The following is a 16,172-nucleotide window of genomic DNA, read 5'->3' on the forward strand; positions in this document are numbered from 1 at the left end:
GCATGATTTATAATCCTTTGGGTACATACCCAGTAATGGGATGGCTGGGTCAAATGGTATTTCTAGTTCTAGATCCTTGAAGAATCACCACACAGTCTTCCACAATGGCTGAACTAGTTTACAGTCCCACCAACAGTGTAAAAGTGTTCCTATTTCTCCACATCCTCTCCAGCACCTGCTGTTTCCTGACTTTTTAATGATCACCATTCTAACTTGTGTGAGATGGTATCTCATTGTGGTTTTAATTTGCATTTCTCTGATGGTCAGTGATGATGAGCATTTTTTCATGTGTCTGTTGGCTGCGTAAATGTCTTCTTTTGATAAGTGTCTGTTCATATCCTTTGCCCACTTTTTGATGGGGTCCATGCTCATGGATAGGAAGAATCAATATAGTGAAAATGGCCATATTGTCCAAGGTAATTTATAGATTCAATGCCATCCCCATGAAGCTACTAATGACTTTCTTCACAGAATTGGAAAAAAAAAAACTGCTTTAAAGTTCATATGGAACCAAAAAAGAGCCCACATTGCCAAGACAATCCTAAGCCAAAAGAACAAAGCTGGAGGCATCATGCTACCTGACTTCAAACTATACTACAAGGGTACAGTAACCAAAACAGCATGGTACTGGTACCAAAACAGAGATATAGACCAATGGAACAGAACAGAGCCTTCAGAAATAATACCACACATCTACAACCATCTGATCTTTGACAAACCTAACAAAAACAAGAAATGGGGAAAGGATTCCTTATTTAATAAATGGTGCAGGGAAAACTGGCTAGTCATATGTAGAAAGCTGAAACTGGATCCCTCCCTTACACCTTATACAAAAATTAATTCAAGATGGATTAAAGACTTAAATGTTAGACCTAAAACTGTAAAAATCCTAGAAGAAAACTAGGCAATACCTTTCAGGCCATAGGCACGGGCAAGGACTTCATGACTAAAACACCAAAAGCAATGGCAACAAAAGCCAAAATTGACAAATGGGATCTAATTAAACTAAAGGGCTTCTGCACAGCAAAAGAAACTACCATCAGAGTGAACAGGCAACCTACAGAATGGGAGAAAATTTTTGCAATCTACTCATCTGACAAAGGGCTAATATTTAGAACTTACAAAGAACTTAAACATATAATCAAATTTCTAATCTTTATGAGATGTTTCTTTGGAAGCTGTGGGTGTGCCGACAATCTGGAACATCCATCATGTTTAGTTTTGGAAGAGAAGTAAAATATAATGATGGGATACATGTATTCACATGGATATTCTTAAGGGGCCTAGCCTTACAAGTCTTAGAAAATTAACTGCTTAAGCTCTTATACTCTGAACTGGGCATTGATGGATTAAATAATTAATAAAAATTGAATACTCAATAAAAATTCAGAATTTAGAAAAGACATTTGTGAATGTGCTACTAAAAGACATTTGTGAATGTGCTACTGAATAAGTCTGAGCCAAAGGTTTGGACGAAAATGTGGGCTCACCCAGATTAAGCAGTGCTTAACTGGTAAACTAAGTTTCAACATTTATAGTTCATCTTGGCAGCTGCTCATGTCCTGATGTCAGGCAGCCATGACGTAAGCGAGAAAGAGTGATGTTTTGCAATAGAGGGATTCTGGTAACCCTTCCCATGAGTGTGGGTTTCAGGATATCAATATGTATATCACTTCAGAGAAAGCATGTTACATTTTGTAATGCAGAGACATTAAATGACTTCCTTATGGTCCTCTGCATAGATGAATCGTCTTCATGTTTAAATCAAAAGCTTAAATTGCTGATGTTTGTTATTTTCTTACGACTTTTTTCTCAATTAAATATAATGAATGGAAATCTTGACATTACCAAAATGAACATGTTAAAATTAAAGGATTAGATTCGTATTGTTCCAGGAAAGACTAAAAGATTAACTATGTTATAATTTCATCCTTTTCAAACTTTATGAAAACACAACTATACGAAAAGTTACCTTGGGAAATATAATATAATGAATATAAGAATATAATGACAAGCATTTGCAATTACTTTTTTTGCAAATTTACTGATTCCAGGATGGGAGATTATTTTCTGTGCCCTGTCCTCATTATACTCTGAAATGCTAAATAATAAAGCACTCATGAATACTGATGACTTAAGAATGTGTTCTCAAATAATTGAAGGATAGACAAAGGGAAGAGATAAAATGGGGAATGAAAGAAATTGATGAACCTCTTGGCTAGTGTAATGTAGTTAAAGATGCCAGAAACATGTTGGCATTTGTTTCCTAAATAATCTACCCCCAATTAATGATACATTGATTGATAGCTGAAAGTGTAGTTCTGAAGCACAAACTTTACTGAAAGGCTCTTTTTAGGGTCTTCTTGCATATAGAAAAAAAAATGAAATAATTTCCAAATATCTTATACTTATGCATTTTCCCACTTACGTTCTGCTTAGGTACTTAAATATTGCCAGATGTGGCTCTAGCTTCATAGGAATGTCAGAAATTCCTTCCTACAAAATTAATGCTAGGAACTACAGGATCACAAGATTGTTTTATATGAAATATCATAAACAGACGGTTATCATAAGCCACACTCTGAGTTTCTATACAATCTCACAGGGTAGATTTTATGTTGTTAATAAGTACTCTTCTATAGGTGAAAAAAGTTGGATCTCTGTATTTGTTTTGGTTAACATTTTGGTTTTGCAACCTGAGGATTTTAATTCTCTTACTGATGTTCTAATTTTAATTATATTGTGTTTGTAATTTATAAATATTTATAGACAACAAATATTTATAATCTTTAAAGTTATCACCCCTCCAGACTCCAGCATTAATTTCTTTCTCCTTTTATCAGGAGGCACTTCTTAATTAATTAAAGGCAATCCTGTATTATTTCTTCCCATACTCTCCCAAGCTATTTTACATCTTTTTGAAATACTCAAGAAGAGAATCGCTTTCTAGGTGTGGTCTGTCACTGGAGTCACTGGGAGGAAACTTCAATTCTCCACTCCTTGGTATGATGTAAGCTTTGCATACTGTGTAAAAACATTCAGAAAGTGCTGACTGCAGTCCATTTGCATTAAATTCCTTCTGAAGGAAAAACGAAACAAGTTAAATACCTTCTACACAAAGGGAAGCAGATTTTAAGTTTGGTTTAGGAAGGAATGAAAAGTTATAATTTAATGTAAATGAAAGGCTTGTTGCTGGACTGCCATTGCAAGAATAGTCAAGTTTGATCCTCTTTTCACCACTCATGATCAAAATTGTCTTGCTTATCTACATCACAAATGGAAAAAAAAAGAGTCCACTGTTTTAGATTGAATCTTAAAAAATGATAGCTATTATTACTCTTTAATATTTTATATTTCCTTCAAAAATAAATTATTTTACAAACTGAACACTAAAACACACACGTTAGATAATATCGAGTGGTGTGTTTCAGGGTTAGAAGTGGGGTTGAGGTCCATCTCAACATGCTGATGTTGAGGATCTCACCGGCAATGCACATTTGGAAAAACATTTCCTTATTCCACTGTCAAGTTTTAGAGCTACGAGGGCCTTGTAGAAAATGAAACTAAAGCCCAAATAAATTAAGCGACCTGCATATGACTGTTTGAATTAAGTGGCAGAAATATAACTAAGAATAAGGATACTGATTTTTTTTTTTTTCAGATGGAGTTTCGTTCTTGTCGCCCAGGTTGGAGTGCAGGGTGGCCATCCTGGCTCACTACAACCTCTGCCTCCCAGGTTCATGTGATTCTCTTGTGTCAGCCTCCGGAGTAGCTGGGATTACAGGCATACGCCATCATGCCCAGCTAATTTTTGTATTTTTAGTAGAGACGGGGTTTTACCATGTTGGCCAGGCTGGTCTCAAACTCTTGACCTCAGGTGATCCATCCGCCTTGGCCTCCGAAAGTGCTGGGATTACAGGCGTGAACCACCGCGCCTGGCCTGGATACTGATTCTTATTATTTTGACTGTTACTCCATTTTTTTTTTCCTCTCCCTCTTATGTGCAAATCTGTTAACAAGTGTTCAAAAATGATAAAGTAAGTTTCCACATGCTGTGGTCTGGTGAAAAAATTCTATATCCTGTTTTCAGTTTCTATTTTAGGGCCAATTGTAGACTTTTATTCAGTAGGAGAGTTCTAGGATTTCGGTCCAAATGAATGGTCACCGGGTAATTCCACTGAAAACTGGAGGAAGTGATGAACAAAAGCATTAGGGACCAGTGAGTCCAACACAAAGTTTTATAATCCATGTAGAAATGGAAATGCTTTGCCTACTCCAGACTTGATATCCAGATAGCTTCAGTCTTCAGAAACTCTAGTTTATTCCATATTTTACATATAAAGGCTGTATGTTGTTACAAGCTGTGCATGATTTGTATTTGCCTTGGATTTTCCATTCTGTTTTCAGTGGCTTAGATTTAAGACATATGTTTGGTTCACTGGAGGTACCTTAACACTGATTTCATTCTAAAAGCTGATATCACATTCTTTTAGACACCATGAAAACAACAAGTTTGGGATAAGGTTCATTGAGCAAATAGAATTAGGCCCATCTAGGTGGTAAAAAATGCTGGGTAGTAAGAACATGAAGAACCCAAGCAAAGCATTGCTTTGGCTTGCTGCAAGGTTGATTATTATTCCCATGAAAATTCACATCTGACACAGCCAGAGGCATGAAACTCAGTCTTTCTGTAGTGAGAATCATAACCACACAACAACAAAAAACCCGGAGTGAAACTATGAACTTGACTTCTGTCCCTGCAGCTTGTTCACTTGGCTTCCATCACTCCTTAAGGATGGCAAAGTCTAAAGGCCAACGCTGAATTTTATCTTCTCATTTTATTGTGATCCCAACTTTCATTATTTTCGAGCCTAGTCAGCTTGACAAGTTTTGTTGTTTCATGTGAAAACTTTAATTTTGAGCTCACTGATCTCTATAGATGCCTTGATGAAAATTCTTTACAAAGGCCTCACAGCGGTCGTCTTTCTCCAGAACAGACATTGTAAGGTGATTTCAATTTTAGACACCTGAAACAGAGCATTGGTTTCCATATGAATTTGACTATGGTTCATATAGGTCATTGAAGCTTACATAAATACACCCTGCAGCAGTTGCGCTTGGTGTCCCTCCCAGATCGCCTTTACCCATCGGTCAACCCATCCCTCAGCATCTGTGGGCATTAACAGGCTCATTGGCAGCAGTCTCCCAGGGTTTGCCCATGGCCAACTGAGTGCCCTGGCAGGAGATTGCCGGGAGATTACAAGCCCCTATTCCTTACCCCACATGAATCCATGATTGTATAATATGGGATATTGAAATCCAGATGCCTCTTCTCCTTGTGAGAAGTCTACACTGCTATTCACATTCTAGATCTCCCTGTGGAATCAGACTGGGGCTACACTTCAGTTAAAACCACATCTTTGCTTAGCTTCTTCTTGTGCTCCATCTGCTTTCCTTACTTTATTACAGGTCTCACCTAAAACAAAGGTAGAGTACTCCCTCAACCAATCACATGCACAGTCATTTCCATCTGAAGGCTCTGCCCCTAGGAAATCTGACCTCAGAGAGCCACCTTAGTAATGTGGAAAAGTCTTACCTCCTCCTCCTCATTATTATTACATTTCTTGGTCTGTTAGGCAAATCTACAACTGATATAATATAGATTTGATTCTCTCTAAGATGTATTTGTTAAGCAAAACAAACTTTTCTAATTTTGAACAGGCAGTTTTGGTTATTCAGAAATGACAACTTTTTAGAGTACAGCAAGGGAAATAATATATTTGTATTTTTTTGTTAGGGTATCTTACTTTATTTCTTGACTTTATCCTAGTTACATGAATTTAAGGAAAAATTACTCATGTGGAAAAAAACAAGAATTAAGAATGAATATGTAAATAATTACAATTATTTGTAGATTATCTTCTTAAGTTTTTAGCAAAAGACAGTATCTTCTGAAGATACCCCCAGTTGATGTCTGGGAAGAAATGGCCAATGTTTGTCACACATTTTTATTCAGTTTTTACTTGTTTCTTGATTTTATTTCACTCAACAAATATTTACTCAGTGTGTGTTGTGTGCTAGGCATAGTGTAAGGCACTGAATACACAATTTTGAACAAGACATACTTAGTCCCTACTTTCTTGGGGCCTGCTGTCCTTGTCATTTACAATTTTAATGTGGGCAGACAGAGATAGGATGAAGGGAGACTGTACTTTTAAACTCTCCTATTACAACTGAAGGCAAATTTTTACCACTCATCTGGGTTTATGAGAAAAGGCATGAAAAATATTACATAGAAACTTTTTGCCAGATTTACAGCTCTTTTTTAATTAAAAAAATTTTACATGTCAATTCCTGGCACATTATAGGGGCTGAATAAATATTTGTCAAACGAATGCATATGAAGTGACTTCATATTTTGTCTTTTTCATACCTTTTTCTTATATAGCAGTAAAAAATAACAAGAAAACCACTTAATAGTAATCCAACACCAATCCCAATTGCAATGTATTTTTCATAAGAATCCACAGCATATGAAGTTAAAGTCAAGTGCTCACACCTTTCTCCAGTATAACCAGTAAAACACCTTTGAAAAAAGAAAAAAAAGTTTAATTTTAAAACCTATGGTGGTAGAAATACAAATAAATAACCTGTTTCAATAAATTAAAAAAAAAATGGAAATAAGGAATTTAAATTGAAGAGGCAAATACCAAATGAAAGCCAATCTGTTAAGCGCAATGAAGCAGCTGTGCATTTTCCAATAATCATGAAGGCCCCATATTTTCCCTTCATTAGTAGAGGGAAAGGTAGTATGCTTGCATAATTTACTCTAGAAAAATCATTAGCCTATCCTTCCATAGGAGAATACTGAGCAAATCATGATCATAAAAATAGTATCTTAGTTGCTCTAGAACTTCATATTCCTGTAATGTTTTTGCCTTAGTTTCTTTCATTTCATTCTGAAAACAACCCCAAAACTTAAAATCACCTTTGCATGTTGTTAAAAATGCAGATTCTGATTCAGTAGTTCTGGGGTAGAGCATAGATCCTGCATTTCTAAAAAGCACCAGGTTCAAGAGATGCTACTAATCTGGCAACCATGTTTTTAATTAATGAGGATTAAATAGTTTAGACAAAAGACTCCTTAGATATTCAAATATGTAGAGGCCTGTCAAGTCACGTTCAGATTATGCACCCTTTTAAACTAAAGAGAGAAAAGTGTGGAAATGTACCACATGAAACAACAGAGGCATAAACTCATCTCTTGTCTCTAGGACTTACCTGCAGATGGCTTTCTCTAGCTCATGGTGGAATGCACAAGCACCATTGATGCAGTAACTGTTATGATCTTCCAGGCAAAGGTGTGAGAACTTCAAGGCTATGGGTCCTTCTAAGTTGTCAGCTAGGAAAAGGAGATACAATATTAGCAAATGAAATGTGTCTTACTTTTATGGTAAATTTTTAATACATATGTAAATACATTTTTAATTTTAAGGATATTTGGGGGTGGTGCTGTGTCCTTTAAACTATTGATTCTCTTAGCAGGTTGTATTCACAAGGGCTGGGTTAATATCATCTAGACATATGACATATTATTAATTAATTAGGGGATGGAGGTAGATTGATGATTGTTTCATTTTTTAAAGCAAAGTAGTAAGACAGAAAAGGCAACAAATTCACCAAAAGGTGGCAGCATTGGTTCTAGTCTTAGCAGGTTATTATGAGCAATGCTTCCCAGACTTGTGCCTGAGTACTAATTAATATAGAAGGTCTCACATAATATTTCCATTTTCTTCCTTTACACCTGAGAAGTCAGCACTTGGGAAGATCTGAATTTACACTTGTGAGATAATAAACAAGATTCTTATTCCTGATTCTCTGATGTACAAAAGACACACCTATGCCATTCTTGGTGTTTATGCAGTGGGAATGACGCTTGGGTAAAACTGCATAATTGAGTCCTTTGGGGTATACTTTTTGATTCTTAAATTTTTCTCAAGCAGAATCAATGGCAGTTTATTTGTCATTTTTAGAAATAAACATATTTCCTCATCATTATGATAAAGGTACACCATATTTGCCTTGCTAAGATTAAGCGAATCTTACTTATTTTCAGGGAAAAAACAGTCTTAAGAGGCATTCTTTTTTATATTAAAAATGCTAAATCTTTAGATGTTAAGATTACAAACAACATACTATGCTGTATTGCTTTATTTTGGTGAGAACACACATTACCTTCTAATTCACATTCATTTTGTTGAATAGGATGAATACAATTTATCATTTTAATAATTAATTCTCAGGCAGTGAGAATTTTCCATTATAAACTGTGCTGGGTGCTTTCTATTTCAAGACTAAAGAAGTTCGATTAAGCCTGAAACTAGATTTCACAGAAAAATGTGAGAATTAAGCCATTTCTAAAGAAAAGTTGTAACAGAGAGACTCATCTTTCCCCTAAGAATGAGAAGAATGATCATAACTTTATAAAAATTTTTCTAAGATACTGGATTGATATTTTTAAGTTAGATAAAAAGCAAAAGGAAAAATTAAAGTTCTCCATCAAGAAAGCAAAGGAAAAATACAGAAATGATATACAGTTGTACCTCCATATTCATAGGTTCCACATCTGTGAATTCAACCAACCTCATATGGAAAATATTTGAAAAAAAAGCATCTGTACATAACATGTACAGACTTCTTTTCTTATCATTATTCCCTAAACAATGCAGTATAACAACTATTTATATAGTGTTTACAATGTTTTAGGCATAACTAATCAAGGGATGATTTAAAGTACATGAGTGTGTGTCTATAGCTTATATGCAAATATTTTGCTATTTTATATAAGGGATTTGAGCATCTGTGGATTTTGGTACCCTCTGGGCAGGAGGAAGAGGTCTTGGAACCAATGCTGAACCAATTATGAAGGATGACTGTATTGGATTTCTTTTTACTGTTATTATTACTTGTAACTCAAAAAATTTTATTTGCTGTTCACCATTAAGGAAGAACAAAAATATAGTACTGAGCATGCTATTACGAAGTCAGTCATTGAGAGAAAAACTATGCTTCTTTAATTTTCTGCAGTATATTATATTATTTTTTCTTTTTTTATTTTTTTTTTTTTTCAGACAGACTCTCGCTCTGTCACCCAGGCTGGAGTGCAATGGCCCCATCTCAGCTCACTGCAGCCTCCCCCTCCCGGGTTCAAGCAATTCTCCTTCATCAGCCTCCTGAGTAGCTGGGATTAGAGGCATGTGCCACCATGCCCAGCTAATTTTTGTATTTTTAGTAGAGATGGGGTTTCACCATGTTGGCCAGGCTGGTCTCAAACCCCTGACCTCAGGTGATTTGCCCGCCTCAGCCTCCCAAAGTGCTGGGATTACAGGCATGAGCCACTGTGCCAGGCCAGTATATTATATTCTAATAAGGTGTTTCCTCTTTGTTCAAAGGCTTAGAAGTCAAATAGTTGGCTAAAAGTTATTCTAAAACCCACATTGATCTCGTTTTGCAAATCAACAGATATTCAAAAAATCAAATGGGTAAAATATTTTGAGACAGTCATTTAAAATTTTAAATTATTGATGAAATGAAGAACACTGAGATATGACAATCTTCCTTTATTTGCCTGACTCTGAGTACAAGATATTGTTTCCTCTGTCCTAAATCACATTGCCAGCCTTCACATAGCAATCAGGATGCAATCTGCAGAAGAATCATAACCACTCAGTCACAGGTCTTGGTAAGCAGCAAGCTTTCCAAGTTTCACCTCTAAGAGTTTAAACAGATTTGAGAAGAACGCTGATGCTCAAGAGCATCCAGAAGCCACTGTGATAATAATTAAATACGAAAGAAAATATATCATCACCATCAATAACAAAAATTGGGTACAAGTGGTTAGGAAATAGAGCATATGCTAAAATAACAACAAAAACCCCAAAGCAAACAAGAAAAAAGATCATTCCAAAGATGAGGGAAAGTGCTTTTCATCTTGTAGCCATAATGTCTTTGGCAGCAAAGCTTATAATCACAGATCAAAATATAATGTTGCTCATCAAGAATGCCAAAATGGGGACAAACTGTCTCTGAACACACAGGGGTTATTGGGAACCAAGCAGAAATGAAGCAGAAAAAATGGCCTGTTTCACATTCAAGACAGTAACTGAAGACAGCTTTTGTCTCATTTGCTTCACTTCATCCTATTAAAAGGGCAATTATTTGCTGGCACATTTATCTGTCACTTCAATTTAACAGCATCCTGCTAAAAGAGTTGATTATCTAATAATAAAATATGTATTAAAAATGGCCAATGTTGCTTTTATCACAATCCAAATTTCTCTCCCAAGTTTTAGAAAAGTCTTGTGAAATATGAAAATGGGAAGAAAATACCTTCTGTTTTGTTAACTGTCCAGTTACCTTGCTGGGCTGTGATTGGAGGTGTTACAGTCACGGATGCCTCTTCAGTCAGTGCTGTCATTGCTGTATTAAGGGGGCAAAAGCATCTTTAACAGAGAGCCTCCTTCTTTTTTTTTTTTTTTTTTTTTTTTTTGAGATGGAGTCTCGCTCTAGCCCGGGCTGGAGTGCAGTGGCCGGATCTCAGCTCACTGCAAGCTCCGCCTCCCGGGTTCACGCCATTCTCCTGCCTCAGCCTCCGGAGTAGCTGGGACTACAGGCGCCCGCCACCTCGCCCGGCTAGTTTTTTGTATTTTGTAGTAGAGACGGGGTTTCACCGTGTTAGCCAGGATGGTCTCGATCTCCTGACCTCGTGATCCGCCCGTCTCGGCCTCCCAAAGTGCTGGGATTACAGGCTTGAGCCACTGCGCCCGGCCAACAGAGAGCCTCCTTCTATGTACAAGCAACAGATAGAAAGTATTCTTATTCTGTTTATTTCTATTTCTATTTTTTATTTATTTCAGTTGAAATCCATAATGTGACTAGGGGAACATCCTTAGAGTTTCTCATCCATTCCATTGACTATATCAGGATTACAGCAAATAAAAACCCAATTTTTAAGACCATTGATACATTTACATAGTAATCCAAAAATAAGAACACTATAGTATAGTAACTAAATGTATCAATCACTCTTCAATTGTATAAAGCAAACATTCTGGAGGTCTCAAAAAAGGTGTCAAAATATATTAGGAAAGAAACATACAGGACATAAGAAACCAAATTAAGCCACAGATTCATTACTCTGATCTTTGCCATAAAGAACAACTGTTAGAAGCCAACTTCTTTCTAATGCAGAGAAAATAAATTCTATTCACATTTTACACTGATATAAAGTTAACAAAACAAAAGGAAATTACCTACCATTGAATAAAAGATAGACTGATATTGGAACTTCCAAAGCCATTTCCTGTAGTTGCTTAACTTTCCTTCTCTTATCCTTCTAGACTGACGAGTGGAAGGTTTTTATTGAGCTCTGAGTCTTTGTGGCATTTATATTTCATGAAGCGTCATCTGGTAGTTCTTACCAATCAAAAAAATATGTACTTCTGGCAGCAGCAGAAAGCCTCTGGGCGCTCACGCACTTGTTTAGGATACCTGTATTATCTAGCAATGCAATCAACTTTTCTTTTGAAACACTGGTTTCCTGTTACCTGTGGGCATAATCATGTATGTAAAAGTACTTAAAACAACAAGAACAAAATGTGATTTCAGGAAAAGCTCCCATTGGTATGAAGAGAACTATACCAGCTCCAACAATGCTAGAAACCTATACGGGAGTTCAACAAACATAACTGCAAATTAGGAAGCAGCATAACCTGTTTCTAAAAGAAATATCCCTGAAACTGTAGTTGGTTATACCACCTTTCATTACAGACTATGAGTTCTATTTCAAATCAAGATAATTTGTTAATTTAGTTGCAGAGAACAGTTAAATTTGTGAAAACACAGACATTTCATATTCCATTTTAGTGTTTGCTTCTTAGTTTTACTATGATAAGTGCTGTAAATAAAATTATTTGTAATAGTATAACATTCACCTTTCTGTCATCCTGCTATTTAACATTTTTCTGAGTAAATGAAATGGGCTACCATGTTCCAGAAACAACAAAGCTTAAATCTGCATCCCAATGATTAAGCTACAGAGAACCAGTAAAGTACCAACATAATGATAATAGCAATAATAATATTAAAATTCTCTATTAAGAGAAAATTAAGATGACATTTAGTTGGGATACATCCAATGAATAGAAAGATTCTAAGTTAATACAACATTCAAATTATTTCTCAATGTTCATCTAGTTGTAATTATTAAAGTGGCACTTTAAAGGCCAAAATATGTCATTACAGCTACTATATTTTACAACTACAGAAATTTTCACTTGCCCCAAATTACTATAAATAATTTATAAATATATCTTCCTGAGGCATTGAGTCTTTCTGCCTGGAATTTCAATTGCTTGTATTTTCTTGAAACTTGAAACCTCAAAACCCTAAAAACATATTCAAGTCAAGATAGGTTATCTTTTGCATCATGTCCACCCAGCAAATTAGATTTACCAGAAAGGAGCCCTTTCACTATTTGAATATAAATGTGGTGTTAGAAATCACACAAGAACAAGCTTGTTGAACTCATTATAACTTGGGCAATCACTTACCACAGGAGTCATCATTTTAAAGTTAATATAATAGTACTTGACTCACTTTAAATGTGTCTACATTTTGCATTTCTACTTTTGTAGGTTTTTTAAAACCTGTTGATTACTAAGTCAATTTCTGGATAATATATTTCCCAGGCAAATAACATTTGAATTATAAATTGAACAATCTTCTTTGCACTATTGCTGAGTATTCGAGAAGAAATAATTTACAAAAGATTACATAAACCATCACAATTCTTTTTGTAGTTTCTGGAGGGAGATGTTAGGACTCATATTAAAAACTTTAGTTCTTTTTTTCCTTTCTTTTTTATTTTTATTTTTTTTTCTTTTGAGATGGAGTCTTACTCTGTTGCCCGGTCTGGAGTGCAGTGGCGCGATCTCGGCTCACTGCCAGCTCCGCCTGCCGAGTTCACGCCATTCTCCTGCTTCAGCCTCCTGAGTAGCTGGGACTACAGGCACCCACCACCATACCCTGATAATTTTTTGTATTTTTAGTAGAGACGGGGTTTCACTGTGTTAGCCAGGATGGTCTCCATCTCCTGACCTTGTGATCCCCTCACCTTGGTCTCCCAAAGCATTGGGATTAAATACTTTATTTCTAAGACTGAGACATCAAAGTACAAAGATTATCTTTGTAAAAATTCTTAACTGTAGCTGGTGCAGTCCTTTGCACTTCACAGGTTTCCCTACACATCACAATTCTTTCTTCAGTAACCCTGGCCCATACAAATCCAGTGCCTAACATCTAGTAAATACTTAATGAATCTGTCTTCAGAGAATAAGGAAATAAATAAGAGGCATTATTTCTATTCTCACATGACAAATGACAAATTGAGGCTCAAAAGAATTACGTGACTTGCCAAAGGACATTTCTAGAGTCAGGACTTCAATCCTGGCCAGGTGCAGTGGCTCATACCTGTAATCTCAGCACTTTCTGAGGCTGAGGGAGGAGGATTGCTTGAGCCCAGGAGTTTGAGACCAGCCTGGGTAACAGAGCAAGACCCTGACTCTACAACAAGTAAATTAGCTGGGCATGGTAGTCTGAGTTACTTGAGAGGCTCAGTAGGAGGATCACTTGAGCCTAGGAGGTCAAGGCTGCAATGAGCCATGATTATATCATGTCACCCCAGCCTGTGCTACAGACCCTGTCTCAAACAAAACAAATCAAAACAAACAAACAAAAAAAAAGGACTTCAATTCTATATTTTCACATTCTAAATCACATGCTGTTTCCATTTTCCTAGCTGTGTCCTCTTGGAGTTGTTGAAGTGATCTCAAAAGAATTCCCTTAATTATCTCCTAAAATCAAGCTTTAAATAAATTACCTTTATTAGAAAAAAACTAAATATTTAATAAACTGTGATTTTCACTCACATCTGGGCTGAGAGATGGAACTGCAGCTTCTCTGATAAACTGGGCCACTTAATATAGAAACCCATCTTCTGCTTTAGTTTTATGGTGTATACCAGAAAGTAACTCTAAGTCATCAAACATGTTGCCTTTCCTCTGGGGTCCGTACTCATGGCTCCCACTTACAGTCTTTACAGGAAAGTCCACTCCCTTCATATCTTCAAACCTCTCGCCCAAAAGTCCTTTCTCTAAATCCTTAAGAATGCAGGAGATGGATACTGTAAGGTGGTTTTTCTGATATCTTTATTCATTCTTAATATGCATTAAAGTAGGTTAGGGTGAGAAAGGAGAAGGAAATGAGAGGCTAAGAGCTCCACTATTACTTTTCCCTCATGCCATGTTTTTGGGTTTTTAAATGTACTTATCTTTCTTCTTCTAGAAGTTTATTTTAGAAGAGAGAATATCTGAAAGTGTATTCTTCCCTCCCCTTTCTGTCTTTTTTTCCTTGCTGTTTCACTAACTCAATCAAAATTTATTGCTGGTCATTGGCAGAGAATGGTGATCAGTTCATTGATTCTCTCTCTAGGTTTATTCTGTCACTTTCATGGATTCAGTTACATTCATTCACAAAATATTGAATGACTACTATATCCATGGCACTGGGCTGGGTGAGATGATATTTGTAAGACAAATAGATAAATCATGTATAGATTTTGACTTCAAGGAACTAAAGGGATCTAGGCAAAGTACATACATAACTGCAGTACTCGGTAGAGAGTGACAACTGCCATGAATGTGTGCATAAAGGGCTCTGAGAACTAAGGGATGGCATTTTTCATGGACAAGTTTCATTTGAAGTGAATCTTAAATAACAAGTAGGATTTAGACACCCAGTGATAAGAGAAAGGACTTGGGGTTGGGGGTGGGATCTGAGGGAAGGCAGAGTGGATTAGTAAAAGGAGTGGCTTCTGACTCACATCATCCCAACAGATTTTGTTGTGAATTCAAATTCCACCTTTTCTATTTATTTGGCTTTGGCTGAGGCTTTTTAATAATCAGGAGAGTCAATAATTTTCTCATCTATTAAGTGGAGATTGTCAATAATGAGCAAAGACCAAAAAAAAAAAAAAAAATAAAAGGCACTTTGGGAGGCCAAGTCAGAAGAATCGCTTGATCCCAGGAGTCTGAGACCAGTTTAGGCAATACAGTGAGACCACTCTCTACAAAAAATTAAAAACTTAGCTGGGCATGGTGGCACTCGCCTGTGGTCCCAGCTACTCCAGAGGTTGAGGTGGGAGGATTGCTTGAGCCTCAGAGGTGGAGGCTGCAGTGAGCAGGGATCACATCACTGTACTCCAGCCTGGGAAACAGAGCGAGACCCTGTCTGAAAAAAAAAAAAAAGAACAAAAGAGGAAAGTATTTAGCGCATGCTAAGTGCTCAGTTAAGGATAGTTGTTACTATTGAGTAAGTGTAGAAAGACACAGAGTGTGTATAATGGTTACCAAGGCCAGGAATTTAGTGTGACAGTATATGCTGACAAGTCCTAAATTCTTATCACTAACTATGAATTCTTATCCTCTTCCTAGACTGATATTACTTCAGAATTCTTATCTACGTATTATGTCATCACCTCAAACTTAACATATTTTAAACTGAACATATTATCACTACTCCAAAGTCAGCTCCCTTTCACAATTTCCTCATGTTAGTCAATGATAACAACTTCTGATCTCTAACTACAATTCTTGTAACTTGCTGAATACTGCCAAATTCTGATTTATCCACTCCTCTAATTTATTTTTGCATGCTTATCCAGCTGTACCACTCTCCAAAACAAACCTTTCATTTTTGTCTAATTGCAACTCTTGCTTTCATACATATATGCTAAGCTCATAATAATTTCTGTAACTTTATTATGTTCTTTAGGGTGCTCTTTACAGATACTTTACAGATACAGATGTGGTAAGAGAAGAAAACAATCTCTACGCTCCTCCACAAGGCCGACATGTCTATCTTTTAAGGACATCAAATAACTATGAAGTTATGGTTCCAATAAATTGACTTTACCTCTATAATATGTTGACTCTGTCACCGAACCTTAGGTTCCTCTGAGCAATCTCCCTGATCAGGTCTTGATCTAGACCCATCGAGCCCAGTTTTAGCAAAGAATCCTGCTAAGTCAGTTTATAGAGAGTCCCTCACCCTTG

General features: G+C 36.3%; 2 protein-coding genes and 1 long non-coding RNA gene across 7 annotated transcripts in view; 1 reads left to right on the forward strand and 2 right to left on the reverse strand.

The window, feature by feature from the left end:
* The window catches only part of LOC117085485, a 96,182-nt gene that overhangs the window by 12,094 nt on the left and 67,916 nt on the right, over positions 1 to 16,172 (forward strand). The window lies entirely within an intron of this gene.
* On the reverse strand, positions 2,318 to 11,449 carry EPGN (epithelial mitogen). 5 transcript variants are annotated; one of them, XM_033214445.1, is made up of 5 exons: positions 11,317 to 11,449; positions 10,417 to 10,479; positions 7,282 to 7,402; positions 6,560 to 6,586; positions 2,318 to 5,027 (listed from the first exon to the last, which is right to left on the reverse strand). In XM_033214445.1, the coding sequence occupies exons 1-5, from the start codon at positions 11,357 to 11,359 to the stop codon at positions 4,970 to 4,972; spliced, it is 312 nt and encodes a 103-aa protein (XP_033070336.1). In that variant the 5' UTR covers positions 11,360 to 11,449; the 3' UTR covers positions 2,318 to 4,969. The 5 variants fall into 5 exon arrangements, with proteins under 5 accessions (XP_033070336.1, XP_033070335.1, XP_033070332.1 ...); XM_033214444.1 differs by having other exon boundaries at positions 10,390 to 10,479; XM_033214441.1 differs by having other exon boundaries at positions 6,434 to 6,586; positions 10,390 to 10,479.
* Positions 11,505 to 16,172, reverse strand: part of MTHFD2L (methylenetetrahydrofolate dehydrogenase (NADP+ dependent) 2 like) — a 147,677-nt gene continuing 143,009 nt past the window's right edge. The window contains exon 10 of the transcript XR_004437970.1: positions 11,505 to 11,606. The gene's annotated coding sequence lies outside the window, so the exon portion shown is untranslated. The remainder of the gene's footprint in view (positions 11,607 to 16,172) is intronic.

Source organism: Trachypithecus francoisi, unplaced genomic scaffold (genome assembly GCF_009764315.1).
Source record: "Trachypithecus francoisi isolate TF-2019V2 unplaced genomic scaffold, Tfra_2.0 Lachesis_group1, whole genome shotgun sequence".
Classification (NCBI taxonomy): domain Eukaryota; kingdom Metazoa; phylum Chordata; class Mammalia; order Primates; family Cercopithecidae; genus Trachypithecus; species Trachypithecus francoisi.

Coding starts and splice junctions, on each gene's coding strand:
- EPGN (XM_033214441.1), bottom strand. CDS start 11,359: ATGGCTTTGGAAGTTCCAATATCAGTCTATCTTTTATTCAATG. Junction 7,403..10,389: donor GACAGTTAACAAAACAGAAG/GTATTTTCTTCC, acceptor TCCTTTTCCTAG/CTGACAACTTAGAAGGACCC. Junction 5,028..6,433: donor TACTGCTATATAAGAAAAAG/GTATGAAAAAGA, acceptor GCTCTGTTTCAG/GTGTCTAAAATTGAAATCAC.